General features: G+C 35.8%; 1 protein-coding gene across 5 annotated transcripts in view; it reads left to right on the plus strand.

Moving 5' to 3' along the window:
* The window catches only part of LIN54 (lin-54 DREAM MuvB core complex component), an 88,216-nt gene extending 72,769 nt beyond the window's left edge, over positions 1-15,447 (plus strand). For all 5 annotated transcript variants that reach the window (XM_049885863.1, XM_049885866.1, XM_049885862.1 and 2 more), the window contains exons 8-13: positions 1,203-1,294; positions 2,044-2,115; positions 3,041-3,143; positions 3,290-3,427; positions 10,819-11,021; positions 13,177-15,447. In XM_049885863.1, the coding sequence (XP_049741820.1) occupies positions 1,203-1,294; positions 2,044-2,115; positions 3,041-3,143; positions 3,290-3,427; positions 10,819-11,021; positions 13,177-13,378 (810 nt within the window). In that variant the 3' untranslated portion in view covers positions 13,379-15,447. The remainder of the gene's footprint in view (positions 1-1,202; positions 1,295-2,043; positions 2,116-3,040; positions 3,144-3,289; positions 3,428-10,818; positions 11,022-13,176) is intronic.
* Positions 15,448-16,365: the final 918 nt, after the last annotated feature.

Genomic DNA, 16,365 nt, shown 5'->3' on the forward strand with positions numbered 1-16,365 from the left:
TGTGTTGCAGAGTAGAATTGCTCTCCATAGGGTTTTTCAAGGCTGTGACCTTTTGGAAGCAGCTTGCCAGGCCTTTCTTCCAAGGAGCTTCTGGGTGGGTTCTAACAGCCATCCTTTCAGTTAGTAGTCGAATGTAACCATTTGTGCCACCCAGGGATCCTGAGAAGTCTAGTACTATCATATTCTGGAACTACTCAAAAAAAGCATCTAATTCAGTATTAAAATAGCTCTTTCCAAGATCTTGAGAAGTTAACTAAAGCTTCTGTGTATCTTTAGCATTCAGAAATATATAGCACAAGTCAAATATATAAGTCAGACAATTTGAAGCTCAGGGTAGCTTGGTGAGAGGGCAAGATTATGCAGGCTTAAGAGAGAATAGGTTGAAGTTAAAATCAGCAGAGTTCACGTCAATTTAGAAGAGACTGTGGCTGTAATAGACCTCTCCCTCACACGTGAACATGCTGCCACTGATTTGCTCTTGGAAAACAAACTCTGTGATGCATTTCCAGGTGAAATAGCTTTACCAGTCTGTCCAGAGACTCTCATCTGGCCATCTTTAGAGTCAGTGCCACTTATTACCCAACAGGCTGGCTTGGGTTGGGGAGTGCTGCTTTCTTTGTCATGTTAGGATCAAGCATGTTAGACCATGTTCTAAGCAGTTGTATTGATCATCTCAGATTATAAGAGAGGGAAACAAACCCATTTATGTACTTCAGTGAAATATACTTTTGGGCTACTGATAAAAAAGTAAAGTTTAGTATTTTTAACATTGACGTCTCTTAAAAATTAGCATAAGATAGAAACTTAATTATTGCACATGTAACTTCTCATTTTCTATGATTTGTAATGTGATGAATGATCAGTATAGTACCTGTTCTATCTGTAAGTAGGCCTCTTGAATTTGTCCAGCTAATGAAAGCTATTAGAGTAATCTCAGGGCATGCATCTAAAATTTCCTGTAATTCTATAAAATGGTTTCTTATATTTGAATAATGTAGTACTTTATAACGTTCACATTTTTTTCACCTCTACTATTTATTTGGGTCTTTAAAAGAGCTCTGTGAGGTAGTATGTTTCTATGAAATTCTCCGTTGTGTTTTCCCTATTTTAGTAGGAGAATTTATATTTCTTACCGATTGTTATATCTGAGAGTATTGTCCATTTTTTGCGAGTATGGTCTAATTGCCTTTCTTTACATGCAGCTACAGCAATCTTCATATGTGTCTATAGCAAGCAACTCTAACTTTACTGGAACATCTGGTATCCAGACCCAGGCAAGGCTTCCATTCAATGGGTGAGTATTTTGAAAACATGTAAATTAAGTTGTTATATCAGCTTAATTGCAACATAAAATATATATTTCAAAATACATCCTATTTTTTTTTTCCCCCTCAAAGCTATATGAGCATGCCTCTAAAGTATATTCTATTTTGAAATACTTCAGACTTACAAAAAAGTTACAGGAACAGTCAGAACTCCCAAATAGCCTTTACACGCTATTCACCAATTTTGCCATGTTTGTTTTATTATTCTGTCTCTTTCTCTTAAGAGTCCTAAATATGTTTTTAAGTTACTATATTAGGTCTTTGTTTTTGTTGTTGTTGTTTTAAGTCTGTTAACTGCTGCTTTTACAATATCAGTGTTTAGTCAGTTTATGTGGAATTAGCTTAGCCCCACTCCCCGAATTCCTCCCCCACACACTCCTCTCTCCTTACTGTCTTTTACATTTGGATTCCAGGAGCTTTGAGGAAATTTCAATTTTGTTTTCTCAAAATGAAGATTATTTGTGGACTGTTATTTAGTAGCTATTGATAACTTCATCATCATTATTATTCCATATCTTCGCTCCCTTCCTCTCTTTTCATGTTACAGTTTGCGTTTGAACTTAATGTAAATGGAACAACATAGCAAACTTTTTCTAGAGATAGATATGTTTGTTAAAGCTTTATTTTAGGAGGAACTTACAAATTGGAGACTTTTCTATTTTAAATGGCTACTTTTAATTGATTAAAATGTATATCTTTTATGTGTGTGTCTGTATAGCATAATCCCGTCAGAGTCTGCCAGTCGGCCCAGAAAGCCCTGTAATTGTACAAAATCGCTGTGTTTGAAATTGTAAGTGTTTTTGCTACTGTTTGCTTATTTAATATAACTGGAAATGATTGTAAAAACAAATGGAGTTAACTAAAAAAAATTAACAGATAATTTCATAAGTCTAAGTAATTTAAATAAATATACAAGTAAATATTTGAATACGTACACCAAAAAAGACCAAACCCATTGCCATCGAGTCGATTCTGACTCATAGTGACCCTATAGGACGGAGCAGAACTGCCCCATAAGGTTTCCAAGGAGCACCTGGTGGATTTGAGCTGCTGACCTTTTGGTTAACAGCCATAGCTCTTAACCACTACACCAATAGGCAGTGTAAAACTACTTTTTCATTCAGAAAGAAATAATTTGAGTCTTTGCTGTCCATAAGGCACTGGAGTAGGGGTTAGGAATGCAGCAGCATGAGACAGGCATAGTCTCTGCCTTTAATAATAAGTTTTATCTTACGACCCTTGTATGCGGTCTCCTAAGTGAGGTGATGTGCTGAATAGTTTTAAAAATAGTCAGATGATTAATTTGTCTTTTAGTATTAAACTAAGAGATTTGACGAGACAGTTAAATGAAAAGGGGATTTAGCATCTAAAGAAGCACTATTGTAGTTCAAGTGAGCAGATTTTACTAATAGAATATAATATAGACAGTGTTTTTCTTTTTTAATGATTTTGAAGTAACTTAATTTGTGGACAGGTAAAATCATATTAGCTCTTGTGTTGATACCTGTTACTAGTTGAACAAGTTTGTAGGCCAAAATTCTAGGAGCTAGTGACTTCAATTTTGAGCCTTCGTACATGGTTGAGAATGTGTCTCAGTAGGTGGCTCTGAGTTTATTTCTAGAATGTTTTACCATAATATAACGCTATTAAGTCAGTTTCAGGGTTTGATTGTACTGACGTTGACTTTTTACTTTATGCTGATTTTTATATTCCAGATACTGTGATTGCTTTGCAAACGGTGAATTTTGCAACAATTGTAATTGTACTAATTGTTATAACAATTTGGAACATGAAAATGAAAGGCAAAAAGCAATAAAGGTGATTATTTTTTATTTGATTTAACCGATAAATTTTTCTAATTTTACCTGTCTTTTGAAGTGCTTAATTGTTTTAGTAAGAAAAAAATTAGTTCCCTTTGCAGTGCTTAAATTTAATGCCCACTGGTATTTGATCTGTTTTGATAGGCATGCCTTGACAGAAATCCCGAAGCCTTTAAGCCTAAAATAGGCAAAGGAAAGGAGGGGGAGTCAGATCGACGTCACAGCAAAGGATGTAATTGCAAACGATCAGGATGTCTTAAAAACTACTGTGAATGCTATGAGGTGAGGTGCTGGTTGGGTAGAATAACCTGACCATCTTTTGAAAATAACGTCAGCAAAACCAAATCAAACCTGTTGCTGTTGAGTCGATTCCAATTCATAGCACCCCTATAGGACAGAGTAGAACTGCCCCATAGGGTTTCCAAGGAGTGGCTGGTGGATTGGAACTGCCGACCTTTTAGTTAGGGCTGAGCTCTTCGTCACTTGTACGTGTATAAATTTACTTGAAAACTAACGAATACTGGGAAATTGCCTTGCAGTTTGAAAATATGCACAGCAGCCTGAAGGCCCTGGGTTGGAAAGACCTTCTGGCCTCTCAAGCAGGACTTCAGAGGAGCAGTGCCTTGGTCTTGTCAGTACAGTTCAGGTCTTATTAGCTGATTTACCAGCTCATAACTTCTTGGTCATTATACCTGGAAGTATAGTTATTAGAGTATATATTTATTGATTTTCATTAATAATAATAACCATCAAAATGGATTGAAAACTGCAGCAGTGGTTCTCAACTGAGGGGCAGTACTAACCACCCGCCTCCACTAGCATTTCGAAAATAAATGTGGATATAAAATAGCTTGCATTCCAGGGAGCAGTCCAGTAAGTTAAGGGTTATCTTGCTCAAAGTCCTTGTGGTTAATAGTTCCCTGTTGAGAAACACCTGCTCAGTGAGAAATCAACTTAATATTAAGCAGATTACTTTGTGAGCATGAAAGTTGAAAAGAAGGACTATGAAGTATTGCTGGATGTGATTATTGGCCACTGTGAGGTGATTGTGTCTATTTTCACTGTGTTACCATCCCACTCAGCTGGTCATTTTTATTTATGGGTCAGGGCATCTTCTCAGGAAATTCCGCTTTGGCAGATGCCATGTAAATCATCCCTATCTTACTTCAGAACAAGTACCAGACAGATCATTGTTTTTATTTTAAAAGCTTAAATACAGCAATCTAGTCATGTCTGGGATTAACTCTAGGTTACCATAGTTGGTTTCTTGTTGTGTCTGAAAGTCTTTACTGACAATCTTTTGGGTTTACTTAGTCCCTGCAGTTGACTCTTCTCATCTTTTATATTTTCATTTCATTCTTTCAAATTTCATTCTCAGAGGGGGACTGTATTTTAAGTTTTAGCAGAAGGTCTAGCCTTGCATCTGGTAAAGTAACTCCACAAGGGGCTGCACATGTGTCCCTGGTAGGGAGCATATGTATATGCCTGCAGCTCAGTGCCCTCTCCCATACAAAATGTGTCATATTAAAGATTCTGTCTACTGGCTGTTCTGTGTAATGAATTCTTCCTTAGTTCACTGATTTCAAAGGTACAATAATCTTCTCAAGAAGTAAAGAAGTACAGTGGAGTAATATCTTGTCAGTTCTAACAGCAGTATGAGTGTAAATTGCATATAATCAAGATTACTTTTGAAAGTGTCTTAAATAATATCTCCTAGTCCAACAAGCTAGTATTGGAATTTTCATCCAGTATTGGAATAGATGACTTTCTTCTATATGAGCACCAGATTAAGTAGTTGGTTTGTGTTCATAGGACATACCGTACAAAAGTTGTTGTGAATATATAAAAATTAACCTGTAGACAAAACTTTTTCTTTTGTAAGCTATCAAACCAAGGCTACAAAAAGAGAGAAGGTGTAAAGCTGGGTCAGAGGACAAAGTCACCCTTTAATGTACGTGGCATTGAACAGTCAGTCAGTACATGCCAGACATATGAAATTCAGACATACATGAAATAAGCATTTGATTGAACTGGTTAACAAATACATAAGTTAATAGAAATAGAAAAGGCAGTATACTGGTTAGAAAGTGCTAGAAGAGAGAAATCTCTGTTATAAGAAAATCTTTGTCATTCAAAGCATACCCAATTTCTAGTAATCTAAGAAATTTTTCATGAGCCAAGAAATGGAAAAACCTAGAATACACTAAACTTAAAGTCCCTAGGTGACACAAATGGTTAAGCACTTAACTAAGAGCCAAAAGTTGGTGGCTGAAACTCACTCAGGTGCTTCAGAAGACAGGCCTGGCGATATGCTCCTGAAAGGTCACAGACTTGACAATCCTGGGGAGCTGTTCTACTCTGCACACATGGGGTCGCCATGAGTCGAAATCAACTTGATGGCAGCTAACAACAACATGACTAAAAAACCAGTTGCAGTCAAGTTGATTCTGACTCCTAACAACCCCATGTGTGTCACAGTAGACTGATTTTTCAGAAATAGATTAGTAGGCCTTTCTTCTAAGGTGCTTCTAGGTAAACCCAAACCCCCAACCTTTTGTTAGCAAACCCAGATCTCCTGTGTGGGAGGTAAGAATTCTACCACTGGAACATCACAGCCCTCCATTACCCACAGACTAACCCATTACCATCAGGTCAATTCTGACTCATAGTGACCCTATAGGACAGCATAGAACTGCCCAATAGGGTTTCCAAGGATGTAATCTTTATGGACCACCACTCATCCGTCAGTTTGTCCTACTCTGGTTGCTTGTGTGTTGCTGTGATGCTGGAAGCTATGCCACTGGTATTTCAAACACCAGCAGGGTCACCCACGGTGGAAAGTTTTCAGCGGAGCTTCCATACTATGACAGAGTGGGAGGAAGGATCTGGTGGTCTACTTCTAAAAAAATTGGCCAATGAAAAACTTATTAATAGCAGTGGAACATTGTCTGATATAGACGTGGAAGATGAGCCTCTCAGGTTGGAGAGCACTCAAAATATGACTTCTCAAATTAGAGTCAACCTTAGTGACATGGATGGAGTCAAGCTTTTGGGGCCTTCGTTTACTGATGTGGCACTATTCAAAGATATAAGAAACAGCTGCAAACATCCATTAATAATCGGAATGTGGAATGTATGAAGTATGAATCTAGGAAATTAGAAGTTGTCAAAAATGCAATGGAATGCTTGAAGATAGATCCTAGGCATTAGTGATCTGAAATGGACTGATATTGATGATTTTGAATCAGACAGTCATATGATCTCCAATGCCGGGAATGACACATTGAAGAGGAACAGCATCACATTCATTGTCAAAAAGAACAATTCAAGATCTATCCTTAAGTACAACTAGTCGGTGATAGGATAATATCCATACAACTACAAGGAAAACAAGTTAATACGACCATTATTCAAATTTATGCACCAACTGCAGATGCCAAAAATGAAGAAATTGAAGATTTTTTACCAACTTTTGCTGTCTGAAATTAATGAAACATGCATTTAAGATGCATAATTACTGGTGATTAGAATATGAAAGTTGGAAACAAAGATCGGTAGTTGGAAAGTATGGCCTTGGTGATAGAAACAATGCCATAGTTCGCATGATAGAATTTTGCAAGACCAACGACCTACTAATTGGAAATACCTTTCTTCAACAACAAACGTGACTGTACACATGGACCTTACCTGATGGAATACACAGGAATCAAACTGACTACATCTGTGGAAAGAGACGATGAGGAAGCTTAATATCATCGGTTAGAACAAAGCCTGGGGCCGAGTGTGGAACAGTCATCAGTTGCTCCTATGCAAGTTCAAGTTGAAGCTGAAGAAAATTAAAACAAGTCCACTAGAACCAAAGAACGACCTTGAGTATACCCTATCTGAATTTAGAGTCCATCTCAAAAATAGATTGGACATGTTGAACACTTATGACTGAAGACCAGATGAGTTATGGGATGACATCAAGGACACCATTACCGAAGAAAGCAAACGGTCATTTAAAAGAAAGAAAAGATCAAAGTGGATGTCAGCAGAGACTCTGAAAGTTGCTCTTGAATGTAGAGTAACTAAAATGGAAGAAATGAAGTAAAAGAGCTGAACAGAAGATTTCAAAGGGCAGCATGAGAAGAGAGTATTATAATGAAATGTGCAAAGACCTGAAGTTAGAAAACCAAAAGGGAAAAACACACTGAGCATTTCTCAAGCTGAAAGAACTGAAGAAAAACTTCAAGCCTCAAGTTACAGCATTGAAAGATTCTATGGGCAAAATATTGAACAATGTAGGAGCCTCAAAAGAAGAAGGAAGGGATACACAAAATCACTGTAACAAGACAAATTTATGGACATTCAGTCATTTTGGGTGGTAGCATATGATCAAGAACTGATGGTACTGAAGGAAGAAGTCCAAGCTGCACTGAAGGCATTGGCAAAAAACAAGCCTCCAGGAATTGATGAAATACCAATTGAGATGTTTCAACAAACTGATGCAATGCTGGAAACTCATCTGCCAAGAAATTTGGAAGACAGCTATCCTGGTAACTGACTAGAAGAGATCCATATACGTGCCCATTCCAAAGAAAAGTCATCCAACAGAATGCGGCAGTTATTGAACAATATCTTTAATATCACATGCAAGTAATTTTGCTGAAGATTATTCAAAAACTGTTGCTGCAGTACACTGACAGGGAACTACCAGAAATTCAGAAGAGGAGATGGAATGAGGGATATTACTGCTGATGTTAGATGGATGTTGGCTGAAAGCAGAGAATACCAGAAAGATACTTACCTGTGTTTTATTGACTATGTAAAGGCATTCGACTGTGTGGATCATAACAAATTATGGATAACACGGCAAAAATGGGAACTCCATAACACTGAATAGTAGTCACGTGGAACCTGTACCTAGACCAAAGGCAGTTGTTCGAACAGAACAAAGGGATACTGCATGGTTTAAAGTGAGGAAAGATGTGCATCAGGGTTGCATCCTTTCTCCATACTTATTCAATATTTATGCTGAGCAAATAATCCAAGAAGTTGGACTACATGAAAAAGAACACGTCATTAGGATTAGAAGAAGACACATTAACAGCCTGCAATATGCAGATGGCACAACTTTGCTTGCTGAAAGTGAAGAGGACTTGAAGCACTTACTGATGATCAAAGACTACAGTCTTTAACGTAGATTACAGCTCAACATAAAACAAAAATCCTCACAACTGGACCAATAAGCAATATCATGATAAACAGAGAAAATATTGAAGTTATCAAGGATTTCATTTTACTTGGATCCACAATCAGTGCTCATGGAAGCATCAGTCAAGAAATCAAACGACATATTGCATTGGGCAAATCTGCTGCAAAAGACCTCTTTAAAGTGTTGAAAGCAAAGATGTCACTTTGAGGACTAAGGTGCATCTGACCCAAGTCATGGTATTTTCAGTCGCCTCATGCATGCGAAAGCGGGGCAGTGACTAAGGAAGACTGACGAATTGATGTGTTTGAATTATGGTGTTGGTGAAGAATATTGAATATACCATGGACTGCCAGAAGAACAAACAAATCTGTCGTGTAAGAAGCACTACCAGAATATTCATTAGAAGCAAGGATGGCGAGACTTTGTCTTACATACTTTGAATATGTTATGAGGAGGGACCAATCTCTGGAGAAGGACATTGTGCTTGGTAATGTAGAGGGTCAGGGCAGAAAACACTGGAGAGGGATTTACATAGTAGCTGCAACAGTGGGTTCAAACATAGCAACAATTGTGATGGAATAAGACTGGGAAGTGTTTTGTTCTTCTATGAGTTGGAACCAACTCAGACTGCCAAATCTTTCTCCCACGGAGTGAGCTGGTGGGTTTGATCCTCTAACCTCATGCAGTGATTAACTACCAGTGCTCCTACCCAGAGACCAAAAACCAATTCAAATCAAACCCATTTGCCATCGAGTCAATTCCGACTCATAGCAATCCTGTAGGACAGAATAGAACTTCCCTCATAGGGTTTCTAAGGCTGTAAATCTTTATGGAAGCCGATTGCCACATCTTTCTCCTGCAGAGCGGCTGGTGGGTTCGAACTGCCAACCTTTAGTGGCAGCTGAGTGCTTAACCACTGTGCCACAAGGGCTCCCTACCCAGAGACTCCCATCCCATCACTGTCAAGTCGATTCTGACTCATAGCAACCCAGAGACTAGCGTTGTCATTGTAAGTTTAGATTTAAAAATTTTAGATATTTTTAGTACCTTTATTATGGCTTCTAATTCTTAATACAAATTATTAATCTGTCTTTTTCCTTTCTGAGGTCAGGGATTTTCTCTTGTCATTAGTAGATTCTTACTAAGTGTTGCTTGAGTTAGTTCCCAGACTGGCTCACAGTAACCCAAATAACCCAAAATGTATATCCGTTTATTCCCATGGTAAATGATTTGTGTATTTTAAGAAAGGAGCAGGGCAAATGTGTTCATAATATGGTCCATTTTATTTTCTTGCTAGGCCATATAGAAGGAAAGGACATGTACCCTTTGACCAGTAAGCCCAATTCTAAAGTCTATTGCATAGAAATGAAAGTACTAATGTATATATACAAAAGGGAGGTCTGGTCACACAATGGTTAAGTAGTCAGCTGCTAACCAAAATGTTGGCATTTTGACCCCACCAGTTGTTCTGCAGGAGAAAGAGCAGTCTACTTCAGTAAAGATTACAGCCTTGGAAACCCTATGGAACAATTCTGCTCTGTCCTGTAGGGTTGCTATGAGTTGGAGTCGACTCAATGGCAGTGGGGTAATATATATGAAAATTATTTTTCTGCAATTTTTTTTTTTTTTTGGTACCCAAGAACTGGAAACATTGAATGCCCGTCAATAGGGGGATGAATTCCCAAATAAAATATGGTACATCCATAACGGGAATTAATACCCCGCCATTAAATAGAATTGTTTCTGGCGATTTTATGCCAGACAGCTGGGAAGGATTTCAAGACATGTTCATTGTGAGGAAAGCAAGATGTAGAAAAGTGGTTATAATGATGATCTCATTTTTGTAAAACTGAAGAAAAAAAAAAAAGGAATTCTGTATTTGCGAGTTTTTATCTCAATGGCACTGGCTTTGGTTTTTCGGTTTTATGTGTATATTTAGGTCTGTTTTTGCATAAATATACATATTTTTATATGAAAGACACACTGGTTTTATGTGGATTATTGAAGGGATTGGAGAATCCAGGAGAGGGAGTACAGGAAGGGAGTTACCCATAATAAAAATACCATTTTTGAAATCCTTTAATGTGAACTTAAATGGAGGTCACCAACATGCTAATGGTGGTTTGATTGAGGTGTTTGGATTCTTGATGACCCTTATTTTTTAATATTTTAATGTATCATTCATATTCTTTATAAAGGACATTGATATTTCTATCAGGAGGAAAATCTGTATTCATAATGGAAGGAAAGTTGACACAGAATGGCCTGAACACAGACATTGGACAGCCACTCGCAGACTTAAGAATATCTGACCTAGCTAAATGAGCAGTTAGTCCATACAGTGTTTGTGTTTCCATCTAATCTTAAGTCAGTTGATCAGTTAATTCTATTGTATGTTGATCTGATGGTGGAACCTACTTGTAGTAGCATGTTTTTTGGTTTTGATTTGGAAATCTTTCTTTTGTAAATCTTTTAGGCAAAGATAATGTGTTCCTCAATATGCAAATGTATTGGTTGTAAGAATTTTGAAGAAAGCCCAGAAAGAAAGACTTTGATGCACTTGGCAGATGCAGCGGAAGTAAGGGTACAACAACAAACAGCAGCAAAGACTAAGTTATCCTCTCAAATTTCGGACTTGCTCACGAGGCCTACCCCAGCTTTGAATAGTGGAGGAGGAAAGTAAGTCAATGTTTTTTTCTCTTTTTTATAGTGTGGCTTGAATATTTATTTTTGGTAATGTTTCTTTTTTTTTTTTTTGGCCAAAATAGAATTAATGCTTTTGATTGATGCAAACCTGAATTTTGCATTTTCTTTCCATCTTTAGTTACTTGTTGTAAAGGAACTTAAAGGTAACAGAAAAACCATTGTCAGATATATTACACCATTGTAAAATGCTGTGATACATTAGTTCACATTTGAGCCTTAATTTAATTGGATCTCTCCTTAGTAAGTTGAGGTAATTGTGTAATTTGACAAACCCTCAAGAAAACGGAATTTTTTATACCTCTTTCTGGTGGTATCATTACTCATATTTTAGATTTTGCCACTTTTTCCCTTCCCTCCTGTTCCATTTTTTGTGTTCTGGTAGCACTTTTTATATCACTTTCACACATTGTGTTATTGTAATCCTTTATTGCTACGCCTTTCATTAGACTTTCTGAACTCCGGAGTAGGAAAAGCTTGAGCTTTAAAGTCAGGCAGACCCAAGGTAAAATGCTGTTTGTGCTACTTAGTGGTTTGTGAATTAGACAAGTGCTTCATCTCTCTGAGCTTGTTTTCTTAGTCTTCATATAATCCTTACCAGGTGCCTGTGAGAAATAAAGCATCTGTCTTCCCAGTGTTTGCAGGGCGTGATGCTACATAGTTTGTTGACTTACTTAGACTTTTATTAGAAAGTTTGTTAGAGGTTAATTTGAAGAATTATCAAGTGGGATGAGCTTTGCAAATGATGTATTATTTAAAATACTAAGTTGAAATAAGACCCAGTGCTTATAAAAGTAGGCTTAATTTGTATAAAATATTTCCGATATTAGTTTTAAAGCACTGTTAAAGCTGGATTATAATCATCAAATCATCCTTGAATGAGTTAAAGGCAAATGGGCAGCACCTTAATGAGGGTTACAACAAGGGATTCTTTCTGGACATCTGCTTTTAATAACAGTCTATTAGATTATTTAATCAAATGTTTCCATTAATTTTCCAACTTGGAAAAATGTTTAAGCTATTATAAAGTGAAAAAGAATAGAAAATTATACACTATAATCAAAACTATATGTAATAGAAACACTATAAAAAAGGTTATACCAGGTTGTTAACAAGCTATTTCCTTGGTGACAAAAACCTTGAGTTTTTTTTTCTTTTCTTCTACTTTTCTGTAGTTTCCAAATATTTTATAATGGGCACTTTCATTATACAATGTTATTACTCATACAATCTTATAGTAATAGTAACATTATAATATTGTAGTATGATATGAATATTTTCTAATTTAAAGCCCTTCTTTGGCAGTGTGAAACTTCAGCTACCCTCTTTTGTCAGAGTGGATCTTGATTTCAGACTTTATTCTGCCTTGCAGCTAACTTATATCAGTGACTTGCTTACTTACAGGTTGTAGAGTTAGTAGTTAGATTAGGTTGCCTAATTTAATCCCTTGAAGACTTTAAGGCTTGACTTGGCTACAATATAGATTGCTCTCATTTAATACTCAATAGTTCTGGTCTTTATAAATGAAACCCTGTATGCATCCCCAAACAGTGGTTTTCCTTTTTTTGTGATGGAACAATGTAAATTTTTTTCTTTTATATATATTTTTTTATAGACAATATGTAGGAATATGGTATGTGCTTTATTTTCAGTGTTGCCAAAGAAATGATGCTTTCAGTTCCCAGTATCATTCATGCAACACATATTTATGTATATCATTATGTGTCAGACACTATTCTAGGCCCAGGAGAAACAGTGACTGAAACAAAGACTACCTCATGCAGCTTCCATTCATGAGTTGGGAGGAATTTAGTTATAGCAACTTTAGTCTACATGTAGAATTACATCTTTTGGTTAACTAAATAGCCTTGACTGGGTAATAACTCATGTGCTTTATGTAAAATGCTGTATTTCCTGATAAATATATTTTAAAATATGTTCAATAATAAAACCAAATCTAACATTTTAAAGCTCTTCAGGATGTGCTTGTGCTCATTGTCAAACTGCGATGCTCAGTACACTGATGAACATGAAAGTGTCAGTAGAAATTTCCAGGTGAATGTCAAGTCCACTTTTGTTGTTACTCGGTCATCATCATCTCTCTCTCTTTGTCTCTCAAAAATCTTTTCAGATTGCCATTTACGTTTGTAACTAAGGAAGTAGCTGAAGCCACATGTAATTGCCTTCTTGCCCAGGCAGAACAGGCAGACAAGAAGGGAAAATCAAAGGCAGCGGCTGAACGGATGATACTCGAGGAATTTGGACGATGTTTGATGAGCGTCATCAACTCTGCAGGAAAAGCAAAAAGTGACCCTTGTGCCATGAATTGCTAACTCTTGCACAAAAGACTGATAAATGGAAGTGTACAGAAAATTTAAGGTGCAGGGACACTTGATTTTCTGGAAGATTAACAATTATTGTATTGTTAATTCAGTCCTTGTTTTAAGAGACCTCAAATTATAATATTGAAAGAGGAGTAATTTTAAATGAGACATTACTGCATTTTAAATCTTAGTTAAATCTGCTTATACCCCTTCTAAATTGAATTTTTCCTTATTGTATTATAGAGATTTTTAATTTGCTTGGGTTTTCTGAGAATTAGATGTTCTATCATTCTGATTCTATTGACAAAGCAAAATTTATAAATTATTATGATATGATTTAAAATGTATGGCGTTGTATGACTTTGTTCTGGTAGAAGCGGCCAAAGAACACTGGTCCTACCCAGTTCTTTGGTACAAAACCTAGACTATAAGCAGATAGGATGTCTATGAACATACTCAGTTGACAATTTGTATTTAGAAAAGCACCAACTTTTTAAGAAAAATTAGCTTTTTAAGGATGATTCTGGAGTAATGTCCCACTTTGGGAATGTCAGAAGGGGAAGTAAACCATAGGCACACTTTTAAAATAAAAAAGTATTTCGTTTTTAACAAAACATAAAGTGTTATGGGATAGTAAACTAAGTCTCAGAGGATGGGCAATATGTTTCTATAATAAGTGACTAACAAGTGCTCTGGGTTGTCTCCATTTTCTTGCGGAGAGGTGGTATGTATTTGAAATGATAATAAATTGTCAGTGATTACTGGGTACTATTAAAATGGAAGGGTGCATCTGAATAGAAGTAAACGTACTGTTATATAGTGTAATATAGAATCTCACATAATTATCAGGTATAAAATTTGACTTGGATGGAGAAATAAAGAATATTGAAGTTCTAAGAGATGATGAATTTAGGGAAGGATTTTTCATCAATAAGAAAAGTTCTCTTTAAAGACTTGAATTAAGAGGTTTCAAAACCAGTATGTGACTCTTACGTGATTTACTGAAGTGGGCCTCCTAACAAAGCTTTCAAAATTGTAGTGGGATTTCTTTTTATAAAGAGAGTTTAATATGGCATTATTTTTAACCAGTGCTTTGGTAAGCTGAAGTATGCGTGTTTACAAATAATTTCTAAAACAGCCTAAATCATTTTCAGTAATTCAAAAGCTTTATGAATTTAAGAGCCTGCTGTAATAGGACTCTTGATTTTATGGCAAGAAAAAACCATGTTGGAATTCAGGCATTTTGTTAGGTACCTTAATCCTTAGTAATTACTAGTATATAATTATTACATTTCCTAGAAGGAATCTATAATTGTATGTATTAAGTGTGTATATATGTTCATATGAACACACAGGTGTAGACAATAGAAATTAATTCAGAAGAGGATTCCGTTATTCATTATCTTCCTTTTGAAATTTGGATTTCAAAATTATAGTGCAGTAACTTTAAATGTAGATAGTACAGAGATTCTTAGCACCTCAATCTAGTTGTTTAATTAAAATTTGTATAAATGTAAATTAGTGTAAGAGGATAAAATAATATCTAATCAAGTTATTTTTCAAAAGATTGCAATACCTTTTTGGTCTAAACCTAAACTTTGTTCATTTTGTACATATTCTGTGTTTAATTCCAATTGCACCTTTGTGATGTGTATTTATATACAGTGTGCAGAAAATGTTTGTGAAATTTGGATTACAATTGTAGATTATGTATGATGGCATTGCTTGACAATGTTTTGCTTGTAAAAATTTGAAGGTGCAATCAAATGCTACTAGTTTTTCTGATTTTCAAGAAGCTATCTAAAATAATAAGCCTTTTCCCTTCCTGTGCAGTACTTACTAAACAACTTCTTTTTGTATTTAGGCATTTGCATCAAATTGCTGAACAAGATTAATAGCCACCTTCAACAATTTTAAAAGACTATTGGGGGGGGTTGGGTATATAATTTTTTAGCTCTATTTACATCCCAAAGTAGAAAGATTAAATTTATATTTACTAGAGCTATTCAAAGAATACACTTTTCTATATTGTAATAACAGGACAGCAAAGTAAATCATAAGGAAAATAAACATTTATATTATTCTGTAAAAAAAAAAGGTTTTGCATTTTTTCTTTAGTTTAATACACCACATTTAACATGCAAGAAACCTTTTCAAAGATCGGATTTTCAAGTAAATTTGACATTATCTTAGAAAGCAAACAATTAAAATCTGTCATTTTGCTCAGTCTCATTAACAAATTGTCTCAAAAGAATATATGTCTTCCGTTCTTTTTTCCTCTTATAAGGGCAGAAGCTCAATCTACTGTTCTTTTAATGTGTGATGTTCTTATGATGAGCACCTTTCTTAGTTCCCTTTCTCTCAAGAACTAAAAGCAACCTGTAGATCTTATCTCTGGACTCTACAGGAAACAGAACCTTAATGTTACAGGTAATAAAACAAGCAGAGCAGCGACTTTGGGGATGGTGATGACTTGGGGCGTAGTGATGGTGAGTAGTGCTTTAGTGTTCCCATTTATATGGACAACTGACATTTTTTCAGTCTTATGTAAAATGTGAATAAAAACACTTCTAGAAAAGTTTTCTATTTTTATTGTTCTGTAACACAAAAACTAAGAAATTGAATATTTATTTTACACATGAAGCTTGAAACCAGGACCCCAGCCTTACCTTTGATCATATTCCATTCTTTTAAGCATTCTACATAGAAATTCTGGAGCAGCCATCCAAAGCAGAGAAGCCCATCAGCTAACAAGACCTGTATTATCGAAGTTCTTTCCTACGGTGTAAATTACTTAAGGCTTTTTTTTCTTGTTAGCACTTCTTGAATGCGTGCTTTACCATTATCTGTCTATTGCCCTTTGTCTTTGACTCAATTAAAGACCAAATTTGAGCTTCTTATGATCCAAGTGATTTTATAGGATGAAAGTTATAAAGTCTTAGTATAATTCACTGGAGTGACAGACAATAGAAGAAAAACCATGTGATCTCAAAAGA

This window comes from Elephas maximus, chromosome 5, assembly GCF_024166365.1.
Source record: "Elephas maximus indicus isolate mEleMax1 chromosome 5, mEleMax1 primary haplotype, whole genome shotgun sequence".
Lineage (NCBI taxonomy): Eukaryota > Metazoa > Chordata > Mammalia > Proboscidea > Elephantidae > Elephas > Elephas maximus.